Source organism: Amia ocellicauda, chromosome 19, assembly GCF_036373705.1.
Source record: "Amia ocellicauda isolate fAmiCal2 chromosome 19, fAmiCal2.hap1, whole genome shotgun sequence".
In the NCBI taxonomy this organism is placed as follows: Eukaryota; Metazoa; Chordata; class Actinopteri; order Amiiformes; family Amiidae; genus Amia; species Amia ocellicauda.
The window spans coordinates 18,754,560-18,768,476 of NC_089868.1; the positions used below are offsets into that span (position 1 = coordinate 18,754,560).

A 13,917-nucleotide genomic window follows, 5' to 3' on the forward strand; every position below is an offset into this window, starting at 1 on the left:
GAGAACTTATCAGGCAGCCCCATTACAAGACATCTGCTCAGTTTTATTGCTTTCTATTTCTCTATGATCCATTCATTACAGAATCCCACAGAACTGTCTCTGCTGTTTGCCTAGGGCACAAATGGGTCTGCTGTCTGTAGTAGCCTAAATTCTTAATACGATTTTTATAAGTCCTTAGGCTCTCGTTTAATCATAGTAACACTGTGTAACGGAGGCTTTTGTACCGGCTTCCAATTTCCTGAAGCGCAGGCACTTTCGCTGCCCTCCTGGCTGGCCTCCACACACAGACCCGGCCCGGTCAGCTCATCAGAATTCCCCTCCGACATCGCTCTCCTGGTACCTGGTGCCCATCCACTTCTCTCCATTGCTTCCATTAAAAACAGGAACGTTCTCTCCGTCACAGAGGAGTGCCTGGTACTCACAGTGTGACAGATATCTGCCAGCGCATAACACAATATGATCTGAATTGCAATCCATGTCATCCGGTGAGAAAAATACAGCTTAGGTTGTTTTCCCTGCCTCTTGCTTTCCTCTTGCTGTTTGAAAAAAAAAAAAAGGTTGATATTTTTTGTGTTTAAAAGAATATTTAATGTAATACTGATATGCATTTGTGTCTTTTAAATGAACAAGTGAGTAAAAAGTCAATATTGTGTTAGCATACATACAATGCTTTAGATGTTTCACTTATTTATTTATTATTATTAGAGGAAAATACGTTGTCTTAATTGGACCTAGGTAAGTAAGGCCCTGGTTAGTCCCCCTCCACTTTACAGGGATCTCACAAAAGACATCCATCACTTTTGTAATGAGTAATGTGCAGTTGATGGGTCAAACGAATATGCTTGACAAAGGCTGTCTTTATCTCGGAAAACAAAAAATCTGATCTGTTTCTTCAAGTGCGGATAGTGTTTTGGAAGGGAAAAAAATGCATTAACCATGAGCCATTGTCGGCAGCTGACTAGAATTTCAAAGATTAATGGCTTGAGTAGAGAAGAGATTTTAAAAAATAAGCCTATTCAGACAAGGAGATGGAGAACTGTCTCACATTACCCTAACAGCATGATCTGAGAGAAGTACTGCTGAGAGATGCAGACACAAACACTCTCTCATTTTAGAAATGGAAGCGGAGGTATTGAAATTACCGACATCTTCAGCGGTGGGCTTTATTTAATTTCACGTCTGACCAAACAGATCGAGTGTTTGGGGTGGCATTTTAGTATACTCGAACCAAACCTTCAATTCTCATCCAAATGCTTGATACCTTGAGTATTGCTGTCGGAGAATCCAGCATCATTCTTGGCCATATGCTCAGATGATGCTTTCAACAGAATTTTGTATGAGCAGAAAGATCAACATTCATCTCAGGGCCGGGCGAGAGGAAGAGGCACTAGCTTCCACTTGTGAAGATGTCTACAGGCATCGCTCATGCATTATTCTGCAAGATGGACTTCATCAGGTCCTGTGTTGTGTACACTTGCTCCCATGCAATCATTTTAACCAAAGCAAAGTCATTATGTACAGCAGCACCGTATCAAAAGATGTAGCGGAATAAAAAGGGTCAGAACGCTTCTGGACTAAAGTAATAATGACTAGTGTTCACCAAACACAGAGATCAATCTAAATATACATCAGTTATAAACATGAAAAAGTCATTATACTTATATATCCAGTATTATTTGGATACTTTTAAAGGAATAAAGGGGATTTATTTAAAGGTAAAGCTCAGATTGCAAAGAACAGACACTTTTCTACTTCATTGTTGTTGGTTTGAACAGATTTCCAGAGTTGAGCCACAATTCTCTGCCGATTTCAAATTCAAGCAATTTAACTGAGTTTAAGCCTGGTATGCAGATTTGCTTGTGTAAATTAGCCTGCTCTGCTACAGATGATTGATTGCATCACATTTTCCTATTGATGGATCTTAAATGTGGCTTGTAAGCTGCATCTCTGGTGTATTTAAATGCCTTACTCGATATATTGATCTGTTTCCATACTTCACATGTAATCTAGTGCTGTGCAGGTGCCTGACTCTACACATTTGGAAAGTGTTTTGAAAGTCTTCAGTTTTAACGCCCATTGAATTTATATAACCCAGTCTTAAATTGAAGTATGTTTGTATTTGTGTTTTGTTTTCGCCTACAGGTCTGCAGGTCCTGCTTCCTCATTACCTGCGTGACGGCTTTATTCGAGCTGCTCTTGGCTACATCACCTGTAATTCAGAGGGAGACTTTGTCTGTAAGGACAATGACTGTTGGTGTCATTGTTCCTCCAACTTCCCAGAATGCAACTGCCCTTCTGCAGATATCCAGTCCATGGAGCAGAAACTGCTTCAGCTCAAGGATGTGTGGAACAATTTCAACATGGACTTTGAGCTCTCAGGTGAGGGACTGCCAATGCTTGGTGTCAAGGATATTTATATGAATAAATTAGAGGTTTCGAAATCTTGATTCAGCTTCAGTTCTGTTGGCAATATGAATGAGTAGATTTCTGGAAATTACAGAATCTATTGAAGAGCACCTGCAAATTAATAACTAGGTCACCTTGTGAGTTTTTGACCTTGCAAACCCAAAATAGCTTATTGAAATGTTAGAATTTAGAATTATTCACTTTTATTATGATGCAGGTTGAAGGAATCATAGCTCACCCAAACGTGTGATAATGGCCAGTATAACAACAGTACATCCAGTGTCATTTCATAACTTCTGTTTTAATTAGGTGCTTTAGCTTGAGGAGAGGTTGGTGTAAACAGTTTTAAGCACCCCTTCACTAATGTATGAAGCCTCGCTCTAATTTGTATGCACTTGTAGTCCAAGTGGAATTAAAGTGTGCCTGGTTTAAACTTAAATTCGTAAGAACAGATTGCACTCTTTCATTTACTCTTGTTGTTTTCTTCTCTCAGGTGAGTTTAAATCCTTCGTGAAGAGGCTTCCACTCGATCATCTGCTGAACATGTCCACAATCTTTCAGCTCTGGACCAAGGACATGAGCCTGCAGCACTTGTATGAGCAGCTAGAGGGCAGCATGAAGCAGATTTACAGCAAAGCCCAGAAGATGGTCCAGAAACTGTTTAACCTCAGCAAGCGCTGTGACAAACAGCCTCAGTATAGGCTGCCCAGAGAAAGGTGGGTTCAGTCCATATTCGGTGCTCTGGGCTGGTATTACACTGAACGATAGATTAGACGTATATACATCCTTCACTTAACAAATATAACAAACGTGGCATTACGATCAGATTCTCAGTTACATTGTGTATTTTCCTTTATGTCGTTGTACTTATATGTTAACTTACTAGTGCAACTAAAAAGTAATCATAGTCCGTGAAAGTTACCACAGATAAAATGTCCTTATCTCTGTTACCATAAATGTTTCCTCCAAGCCCTTGTTCAGACATCAAGTGCTGAACCCCGTTTAAGATGGATTCTGTTTGTGTATAACCTAGAGGGTCCAAAAAAAAACGATGATACACATTGTGAACAGGAAGATAAAGACCCCAGTGGTTAAGAAACCCATTTTAAAGACACCCTGCAGAGTCCAGAGGAGCTGCGATTGAAAATAAGACTGAATTGAAAAGCAGCATTAGTCATCGTCATGAGTCAGAGCCTGCACAGAGCCGGGGTTAAGAAAATTAAATGAATAAATGTGTCTTTGTGCTTTGTGATGGGATTCATTTTCTTCTGTAGGATGCGCTTGCAGAAGACTAAGCTATACAAAAAATGAGCTGCTTTTCCCCTGTTTACACTTGTGAGACTTAACAGATGCTCTCCAACTCAAGGAGATTTTGATTTCAGGTTTACCTGCTTATACTTCTCCAGCAATAATGAAACACAACAGAGCCTGTGGGCCCCTCTTTATGTGTCTGTAAAAATTAATGTCTGTGGCCGGTAACTAGACATTGGCATCCATGGTCAGATGAGAGTGAGGAGTGGCCACGCCCACAGAATTTTAGGAGAACTAAAATTCTACATCTTAACTTGACTTCTATTTCTCCTGTAGACCTCTGACTTACTGGTTGAAGAAGATCCAGTCACTCCTGTACTGCAACGAGAACAACCTGTCGGGCACCTTCAACGAGGAGCTGCAGAGCTGCGCCTGCACCATGGAGCAGGACTCCTGCCAGGGTGCTCTGCCATGCCGCTTGGGGGACGGCCCCGGCTGCTCCTCGTGCGCCCAGGAGAGCCTGGCCATCTGTGGCAGCTGCAATCCGGGCTACGTGCTCAGCCTCGGTGCCTGCCGCCCAGAAGTGTCCGACTCCCCCGAGCACTACCTGGGCCTGGAGACGGACTTCCAGGACCTGGAGATGAAGTATCTGCTGCAGAAACACGACAGCCGCATCGAGGTGCATGCCATCTTCATCAGCAACGACATGAGGCTCAACAGCTGGTTCGACCCATCCTGGAGGAAGCGCATGCTCCTCACGCTGAAGAGCAACAAGTACAGGTCCAACCTGATCCACATGCTCTTGGGGCTGACCATCCAGATCTGCCTGACCAGGAACAGTACCCTGGAACCCGTCCTCTCCATCTACATCAACCCCTTTGGAGGGAGTCACTCCGAGAGCTGGTTCTTGCCCGTCGGCGAGAACAGTTTCCCCGAGTGGGAGAGGACTACACTAGAGGGCGTCCCGCAGTGCACCAACTGGACCCTGACGCTGGGCAACAAGTGGAAGACCTTCTTTGAAACGATCCACATCTATCTGAGGAGCCGGATCAAGTCCACCAATTCCAATGGTAACGAGACCACTTATTACGAGCCCCTGGAATTTATCGATCCCTCCAAGAACCTGGGCTACATGAAGATCAACAGTGTCCAGTCCTACGGGTACAGCATGCCCTTTGACCCAGAGGCCATCCGGGACCTCATCTTGCAGCTGGACTATCCCTACACGCAGGGCTCCCAGCACTCGGCTCTGCTGCAGCTGCTGGAGATCCGAGACCGCGTGAACATGCTTTCCCCCCTGGGCAAACATCGGCTGGATCTGTTCTCGTGTCTGCTGCGCCACCGGCTGAAGCTGTCAGCCAGCGAGGTGGTGAGAATCAGGGACTCCCTGCAGGCTTTTTCAGCCAAGCTCCCCCACGCCGTGGATTACGAGACGGCCAAACTGTGCAGTTAGCTGGCATGAGCAGAACCAGAGTGTGCTTCTCCGTTTGTGTCGGTGTTTGGTCTTTAAGGGCTCGGGGGAGTTCCTCACAGGGTTGAACTTAAGACCCATCTTCAAATACTTACTGAATATGAATAGATATGTTGAACTGTGTGCAAATTCAAACATGGACTTTGTTTCACATTTTAAGCAAAGGTGGTGTGGCCATTGTTAGTGGATTTGTAGTGAAAAGGTACTAAATATAGTTTTTTTTGCTCATATAAGGATATATAATATATGTAAATGAATAAAATGATTGTGTACAACTTTTGCAGGGTGATTATACAGTATCTCGCTGGACACGTGTTGCAGGAAAAGTTCCGATATTTTTCCAGCACCCTTGGAAATGATATCCGAACTGCTTTGACATTCAGCTAATTTCTGATGACTTTGTGCTGGAAACAACATTGTACCGTTACGCTTCAGAGAATGTGACGATCTTGACTATCACTAGAGGTTTGGTGCTGTAGCCTCATGATTAAATAATCTAGTGTCCCCTAATGTTACTAACTATAATTATACAACGATGTGGTTTAATGGTTTTTGATATATTGATTCAAGTTTAACAATTATTGTGCTTTTCTAAACCATATTCACTGATGGTCTGTTTTAGAGGTGTCCCTCAGTAATTCATGGTTATTTCAGTTTGGGGTCATACATTTCATTACTTCTGAAGTGTAGTTCTATAACAGAACATGTTTGATGTAAAATGATTCTAAAATACTGTAATTTGAACATCCAATAACAAAACAATTTGATAATAGTTATTGTGACTATTGTGAATAATTTTTTCTTTAATTAAAACAATTTGTTCCCTAAAGAAGCTACCTACTCTTAACTAATACACACCTGACATTTATTTCGAACATCCATATTGCTTTATATAGTATCCAACTGCAACTAACACAAACAGGACACTGCTCAGAGAAAATCAAATTGTCAGTTTTTTGCTATTTGCTCTGTAATCTGTGTTGTGTATCCAGTTATCAGTCTTTTTTCTCCATTGCTGGTAAGTTGCTGCCTTTTACTAGAGCTACAGTTAGCCAGGTTTTAAACTTTCTCCCTGGCAGTGTCGGACAACCACGATTTTTTAAGTTGATTTATATAGTTATTGAGAGACATAAAGAGACCCAAGGACTAAATCAATAAAAAAAAATCTATCCAAAGAAGTTTGTGCTCCTTTTTGTTCTCCGGAGATATTAAAATTCAGTACCAGCTGTTTTATATTTCTGCATGAACTGTTTTATGAGACTGTATATCTTGGGAAAAAGTCACATTTTTCAGGATTGAATGTGCACTCAGTCAAGGTTCACAGCTTTCCGCCACCTCCTTTTACTCATTTTTCTTTTTACAGTAGTGCTTTCACATCTATGCATCAGAACTCTGAAGACGGTGGGTTTTCCACGCTTTGAAAAGTGAACAATGGGTCAAAGTGCAGAAAACTCTAGTTAAATACATCAGCCATTGTGCGACCAACAACAGTGCACAGAAAGCCTGTAGCAGCCTTGATTATTAGCTTTTTGTTTAATTTCGGTGAATGTTCAGACTGAAAGCCACAGAATTCATGCCTCCTAGAGAGAAATGATGACTAAGTTTGATGAAAAACATATTCGGAGTTCCAGACAATGTGAAGATGCTACGAAGGCCTACTGAGAAATGCTGCAGGCTAAAGTTGATGGAGAAAACGAGGATATCTGGCTTTCACCAAATAAATCATTCACTCATTTAAATTAATTGATCTCGCGTTTACTTGGCACTGCACTTTTGTTGTTCCTAAGAAGCTATTTGGAGAACGGTGGCATTTTTTATTATAAATACACCAGTGATTCACTTTGAAGGAAATTGATACTAACAGGTATGCAAAGACATTTCAAAATATATCTTAAGAAAGGTTTACCTAAGGAATGTTTTAAAAGAAGTGAAGCTCCTAAAGTGAGTATATATATATATATATATATATATATATATATATATATATATATAATTTGCAAGGGAGTAGATCTCCATATAAGATACAATGAACACAGGTCTGAACTTGGGCTGGGGATTACTTGGAACCAATTCTCTAGTTTTATTAATTATCCTTATACTAGAAAAAACAACCTACATATAGCCTTCTTTGAAGATCAGAGAGCAGAAACTACTTCTCTGACTAATGTTTCCAAAGTGGTCTTAGATTTAGCTTTCTTGTATTAGAAACACACCAGACAGATAACTTGTGACTTAAAACGGGTCTTATTGTAATACAAACTAAGCCATACTTCCAAATCTGCATTTACTCACCAAGGCACTGAAGTGGACTGTTCAGCACTTTAAACACGGGGTAATCGATAGTAACAGGATTATTCCCTTTTCAGAAGCAGTATTTGATTTGCCAAATTGCACAGCTCACAAAAAAGGAAGCACAGAAAACTAATTACGATCCCTAAATTATTGTACAAATATGACAAATAATAGGCTACTCTACTCCCCCATCAATATGTGTGTAATGTCAGGCATGTGGATTAACCCATTCCTGCTCCCCGGCCCCCACATCCTCAAAACACATATTACAGTAGAGAGGAAAAAACACTGTTGCACTGCTTCAACACAACTTACTCTTTTACTGAAACTAATATAATATGATTTAACAGCCTGGTCTATCCACTACCTAATATACACTTGAGGGAGCGCAATACAACACAAGAGCAAAACTTCAGTCGGGGATCACAGGGGTGTATGAAGACAATAATTTCGGTTTATATTGAATGAATGTACACAGAATATATTTTTTGCGAAGGTGCCTGAAAAGACAACTTGGAAATATCAATAAGTGGATATAGCATTTGCTATAGTGATGCTAATAAAATAGTATTTGTGATTGGAACTGGGATCCAACTGATTTCCATTCTCCATGTCTGCATTGAAGCATATTGTGTTTTTTGTGTATTAAAATAAATAATAATTAACCGTTAAGTGTAATTAATAATAAAATACAGCCCCAGGGCCTTTACTTAGTATTCATCCTGCTGGATTAAAGCATGTGTTTCTGTTTAGTATGTACAGTAATAATTGTGAAAAATGCGTGGTGAATTCTAAACAGTAGTTTATCATTTGTACCCAGTAAGTCTTACATCATTTTAAAAAGAATGTAATTAACGAGGCTGTGTAATGCACATATTTAAAAAGTGACAACTTAGGGAGATGGAATATTAATGTACAAACATAAAGATGAATCATTAGCCTGAGGCATTTTGTTCTGTGTGAATTCTTATTATATGTTGCTCTTAAGAGTGTATAGGGTTGGAAATGTGATCCTTGATGAATATTTTATATTGCACTGATTTGGCGGGTGATGCTGAATGACACCAAGACCAATATCAGAACTTCTTTTTCATTGAACTGTATTATTATAATGGTTGTCTGTCTACATATATGACTCTAAGGTATGCTGTGTTTAATTTGGAAAGTGCACTTTGAAGATTGTATGAAAGGCATCCTGGACTGTCCTTTGCATTTTATTCGAGTGGGGTCTCTCTGTGCTGACCTGTGTTGATGGGAGCACCGTTTTCTTTTTTCTTTTCCCATTGGTTTCGAAGATGAACAAACAGATTGGCAAACTGTGATGAAAATGTGCTGAGGGTGGAGCCCATTTTTAATAAAGTAAAAAGGCTTTTTTCCCTGACAAAGCATTTCAGTGGCATCTGTGCTATTTAGTGATTCATTAAATATGTTTCCAGAGGACAGACTCGATGATGATAAATATACATGTATATTGGCATTTCAGTTGTTAGAGAACACAACTAGAGGCTTTAAATGCGAATCGTTTTATGTTTCCCCTAATGACTAGGTGAGGCGATACTGGAATAAAGTAAACTATGGACCATATCAATTAAGCTCCATCATCTCAAGGTTATCATTGCCTCTTCAGTACTGATAGTGGGCCACTGATAGCGGTAGCCATTATCTTTAATCACTGGTTCCTAATTAGATGTTTTTTGAATATTTCATTTCTCTGCTACAAAGCAAGTCTAATTAGGCCTGCACACCAGTTTCCATCGGATTGCTCCTAATGAGCCACTCTAAACAAATAAAAGCGAGGAAAGACAACATCCCTTACCCTTCCTCGGCAGTGCAAGGTTACGTTTTAATCAACCTTTCATAGTTCATTGGGCAAAGGAAGCACTGCTACTGTTTAAACAGTATTTTATTAAAAAAAAATCTGTTACACGAGACACGTTGCAGACCACTATCTATGTTTAATATTGGTAAACAACCTCAAGAATGCATCCTTGGAAGTCTGTGTGGACCAGGGCAGCAATTGTTCCTCTCATGTCAGCCCTGTTTTCTCCTGGTGTTCGGTGTCACTGTGCAAACTGTCCTCAAGGTATTTACTGTCTGCAGTCATATCTGTCCAACATGTTCACCCTGCTGGTTAGAGCGAAGCCGATCAATGATGTCACAACACCATCTCTTCAATCCCTCCAAACATGAAGGGCACAAAAGCACGGAGATTAGTGTGTAGTTCCTTTTAGTTGTTGTTTATGTTAACAAACACAACTCATAAAAACCTCATACAACATGAATTTCCCTAGACTGTAATACCACTTATTTATTGGACCGCTATTAAAAATATAATCAAACATCCAGAAACTTTAAATTGCTAGCTCTCCCACTAATATGAGTTTAAAATATTGTGTACAGGATATATATCAATGCCTGTAATTGGATTATTATTTCTATTTAAATGTGATTGTAATTCTATAACAAAAGAAACCTAGACTAGGGGAAAGTATATAAAATCTGTATTCTCCATGGTTAAATTGTGTGGGTTGTTTGTTCAGGGTAAATTATTTCTTGTTGGCTTTTGCTGATAAATGAATTGATATTAGTTTAAGGGGATTAAATCCAACTTTGTAATAGCAAAACTGGATAATGTCTTACTCCTTCTGGGGCTTAATTGGATTTCTTAAATAATAATATTGCGATTACAGATGACTTGTGACTTGATATGCTTTTGCAAAGCTCTGGATATATCGAAGAGGTTACTGATACTTTTAAAAGCATGCCAAGAATATTAATGCTCATGCTCCAACATGAATTCATTTCAAACATTCAATTTGCTACAGGTTGACATTTATTTTTGGTATGTACAATATTAACTACCCCCCCCACACACACACACACAAACACACAAACATCACACCTTGAAGGAAAACCTGCAGCAAAATCCATTTAGGGATACGTTTCTTGTATTTGTCAGCTTGATATTTAATGTGGCCGAGGAGAATTGTAGTCCATTAAGTGGAAATTCATTTCTCCACTTCAGCCAGACGATAATGAATCGCTTGCTGTAAGATAATAAATTAACGCTTCATGGATTAGGTCAGTAACTAAATATGTTTTGCAAGGACCTCTTCCTCTGAGGCAAATAGTTACTAAGCTTGCCTTCAGGGTGATAATGAATGATTTTGCCTGGGAAGGAAATGATGAATATGCCGAAGATTTTTTTTATTATTATTAATTTATGTATTTATTTATGTATTGCTTTTTGGCTGTTGTTTCCCCCCACTTTCCATTTCCATTTCAATCTAATCAGCTTTTATGCTGATCTTTTCATTATTTTCAGAAGAAAGAGAAGAAAAACAGATGATGTGTGTAATGGGAAGATGAAGAAGCTGACCAAACTGTCCACGAATCTGAAAAGGCCCCAAAAGAGAATCAACAGCACTCTATATTTTCAGTGCTGCATTTTATATATATGTTCTGCACAACAAGTATATAACAGTTTCACTCTACCCACTTACTGAAAAACACCCCTCTTTTGAATGTATATTTTTGTCATCATGTATGAATAGATTTTTCCACAGTTTCCACAGGTATTTACAGTATGTTACTATAGTAAAAGGAGATTTGGCTCCTAAGTGGCCTAAACAGTAAAAGCCCACCTTCAGAGGCCAACGCAGACATCTGCAGTGTCGACACCGGCGATGTCTTAGCCAGCTGGGAACCGGCCTTCCCACGGAGCAACACTCAACTGCTCGAGCAGATGCTGGGGTTGGGTGGACTCAACGCTATAGTGAAAGTTTTCTCAGCTTGCTGTCAAAGACTCCTGTGAATGTCAAGTCTTTCTATCTGGCACAGCAGTGTAGCATCACAGTTCAGAATAGAGATTTAGAATAATATTGAATTATTAGACAAATTAATTGTTATCTCTGTGTGAACTTAGTGGTCTCAAAAGCTAATTTTGATACTGTATGTACTTCTCAGAAATGTTTCCACAAAAAGAAGTTCAAATACTCTAATAGCAAGGCAGATTGTTAAATTAATATTTTCTTGTTTTCGGTCTCCAAATACTGTTGCTATCACCTTCATCATTGCCTTTGTGTGCATTTACTAGATAGAAAATTGTTTTAGTGATCTAAAACATAAAATATTTGCTTCAGAGATTACTTAAATATGGATAATGAACACAATGTGGTCAAAAAACTAAATATAACTTCAATGAAGATCAAATGAATGGATTCTACATTAGAGACACAGAAAAAAGAAATCAATCTTCAGGAAGATTAGCTGAATACTACGTGATCGGCCCCACAGCAGTATATCATTAATATATGCGTGAGAAACATGCTAATGATCCACTTACATTTCTGCCAAATGCTGAATCTAGGAGTGCTTTTCCTTTCTGAAAATCTATTTTACAAAAGTTAATTAAAAAATGTTCCTTGGAATAGATGGAAAAGTCTGTGACTAAACTGCTGTGTGTACGCTTAGCTTTGGATTCTTAATTCAGTTATTTAACATAAAAGAGGACGTTTATCAGATTAAGAGAAACAGAAAAGTCAGCATTTTATTGACAATTAAAATTGATGATTTTTGATGAATAACTAAGTGCGACATATTTAAAATATCACTTTGTTTAGCCAATAAGTGAAAGGCTAAACAAGAAGTATCCATAGAGCGAGAGAGTGCATTGTTCCAGACAGAGCCCGGCTGTTGTGTGAGGGATGCATGTGAACATGCACACTTGCAAATGAGTTTAACGGAAAATCAATGGGTACTAATAAAGTAGTTGTCATGCACTTCCATTTTAACGACTTCACCTGCCCATGAGGGAGTTGGTAATTAAGTTAACATCTTCAGTTGATTATGATATCAAGATGAAGAAAAACACGCATGTTGAGAAAAATGTGGTGCCAAGGCGCTATGGATTATAATCTTACGAAGGACACAGAAATCCAATTAAGGCCGATCTTCTTTGTGTGCTCTTCAAGCCTGCACCACTGTTAATGGCTAATCAGATACAACTGGATATAAATAAATAATACATTCTTTTAATTCTAGTCACAGGACTTCAAGGGCTCCTGTGTATTAGTTGGTTACTTATCAATAATATTGTAAAACAAAGGGCCTGCATTTGTGTTGTTGTTTGTTTTGCTTTTTTCGCATTGGAGCAGCTTTAATGAGATATGGGACTTAACAGCTGTGTGCGTGTCCTTTAAGCTTTCTTTTATGACTCTGCACTCTCTGGGTGTTTAGCTGTGTGTGAACTGGCCAATTCCATATTCGGTTGCCAAGGTGTTATTAGGATAGCAAACAGAACATATATACTATGCTTATTTTCATATGGGTCCACTTAGCACTCAGGATTATATATAGTCCTCAGTTCCACCGACTTGACTTATTGCCATCTTCATTTTCCAGCTTTTACATTTTGAATGTCCTCTTTCATCGTCTTTGAGATGCCAACCTGATAAATAAAATTCGTAGGAGGAATAGAAATTAATAAAACTTGGTTTTGTAAAAATTGAATAAATTAATCATTTCCTCGAAGGGTATAAGCAGAGAATCTGTCTTGTAGGCATATCATGTCATAACTGTCTTAAATGAAGATGATAAATGGATATGTCTATGGGAAAGAAACTAGATCTGGCTTTTGGTTAGATAACTAAGCCCACATTATAGAAAAATGGAAAATAAAAGATGAGCCTACCTCTGAGGAATGGCCTTTCACAGTTTGTAACTCTGATAAGATGAATGCCTTGCTAATATGAACACAGCAGCTTCTCTTATACTAAGAGATGTGCAATGCATTACAATGTTAGTTTGCAAAATGTGCAAATGGTTGTTTCTCAGGGCAAGGTATGTCGAGAATAATTACTACAGTTTGCTAAGAGAACCAAGGACTGTCAGCATTTCCAACATTAGTTCCTTTCTTTTATATTAGAATCGTGAAAACTAAAATTGTATTTGTTGCCTCAGAAAGCAGAAGGATAATTATTTATGTTTGTACTAATGCAGGCTTTGCACGAACATTAAGTATTTTCAAAGCTGTTTCGGGCTGTATTTTTCAGCACTTCAGCACATTATACAGACACACACACACATATATATATATATATATATATATATATATATATATATATATATATATATATATATATGTGTGTGTGTGTGTGTCTGTATATATATTATGTATGTATTCTCTCTCTCTCACTGTATATATATATATATATATATATATATATATATAGAGAGAGAGAGAGAGAGAGAGAGAGAGTACATACATAATTAGTAAGATAAGGAAGTTATCCAGCAGGTTTGATCCTCTTGTTTGTTTGCTTGTTTGTTTTATTTTACATATATCATTGTACGGTGAGGCATTTTACAGATAAACTAAAGCAACAAAAATACATCACTGTGAGAGAAAAGCAAGACCGAGAGACAGAGACCCCTAGCGAGCGGATCTGCTGATAGGAAACCAGGCACTGTGAACGGATTGACACGTTTCCCACACT

At 38.7% G+C, this 13,917-nt stretch overlaps 1 protein-coding gene across 1 annotated transcript in view; it reads left to right on the forward strand.

Annotated features, from left to right (window-relative positions):
• The window catches only part of LOC136714612 (BMP/retinoic acid-inducible neural-specific protein 3), a 41,446-nt gene extending 35,486 nt beyond the window's left edge, over nucleotides 1-5,960 (forward strand). The window contains exons 7-9 of the mRNA XM_066692201.1: nucleotides 2,143-2,379; nucleotides 2,900-3,122; nucleotides 3,994-5,960. Coding sequence (XP_066548298.1) covers nucleotides 2,143-2,379; nucleotides 2,900-3,122; nucleotides 3,994-5,110 — 1,577 coding nt within the window. The 3' untranslated portion in view covers nucleotides 5,111-5,960. The remainder of the gene's footprint in view (nucleotides 1-2,142; nucleotides 2,380-2,899; nucleotides 3,123-3,993) is intronic.
• The last annotated feature ends 7,957 nt before the right edge of the window (nucleotides 5,961-13,917 follow it).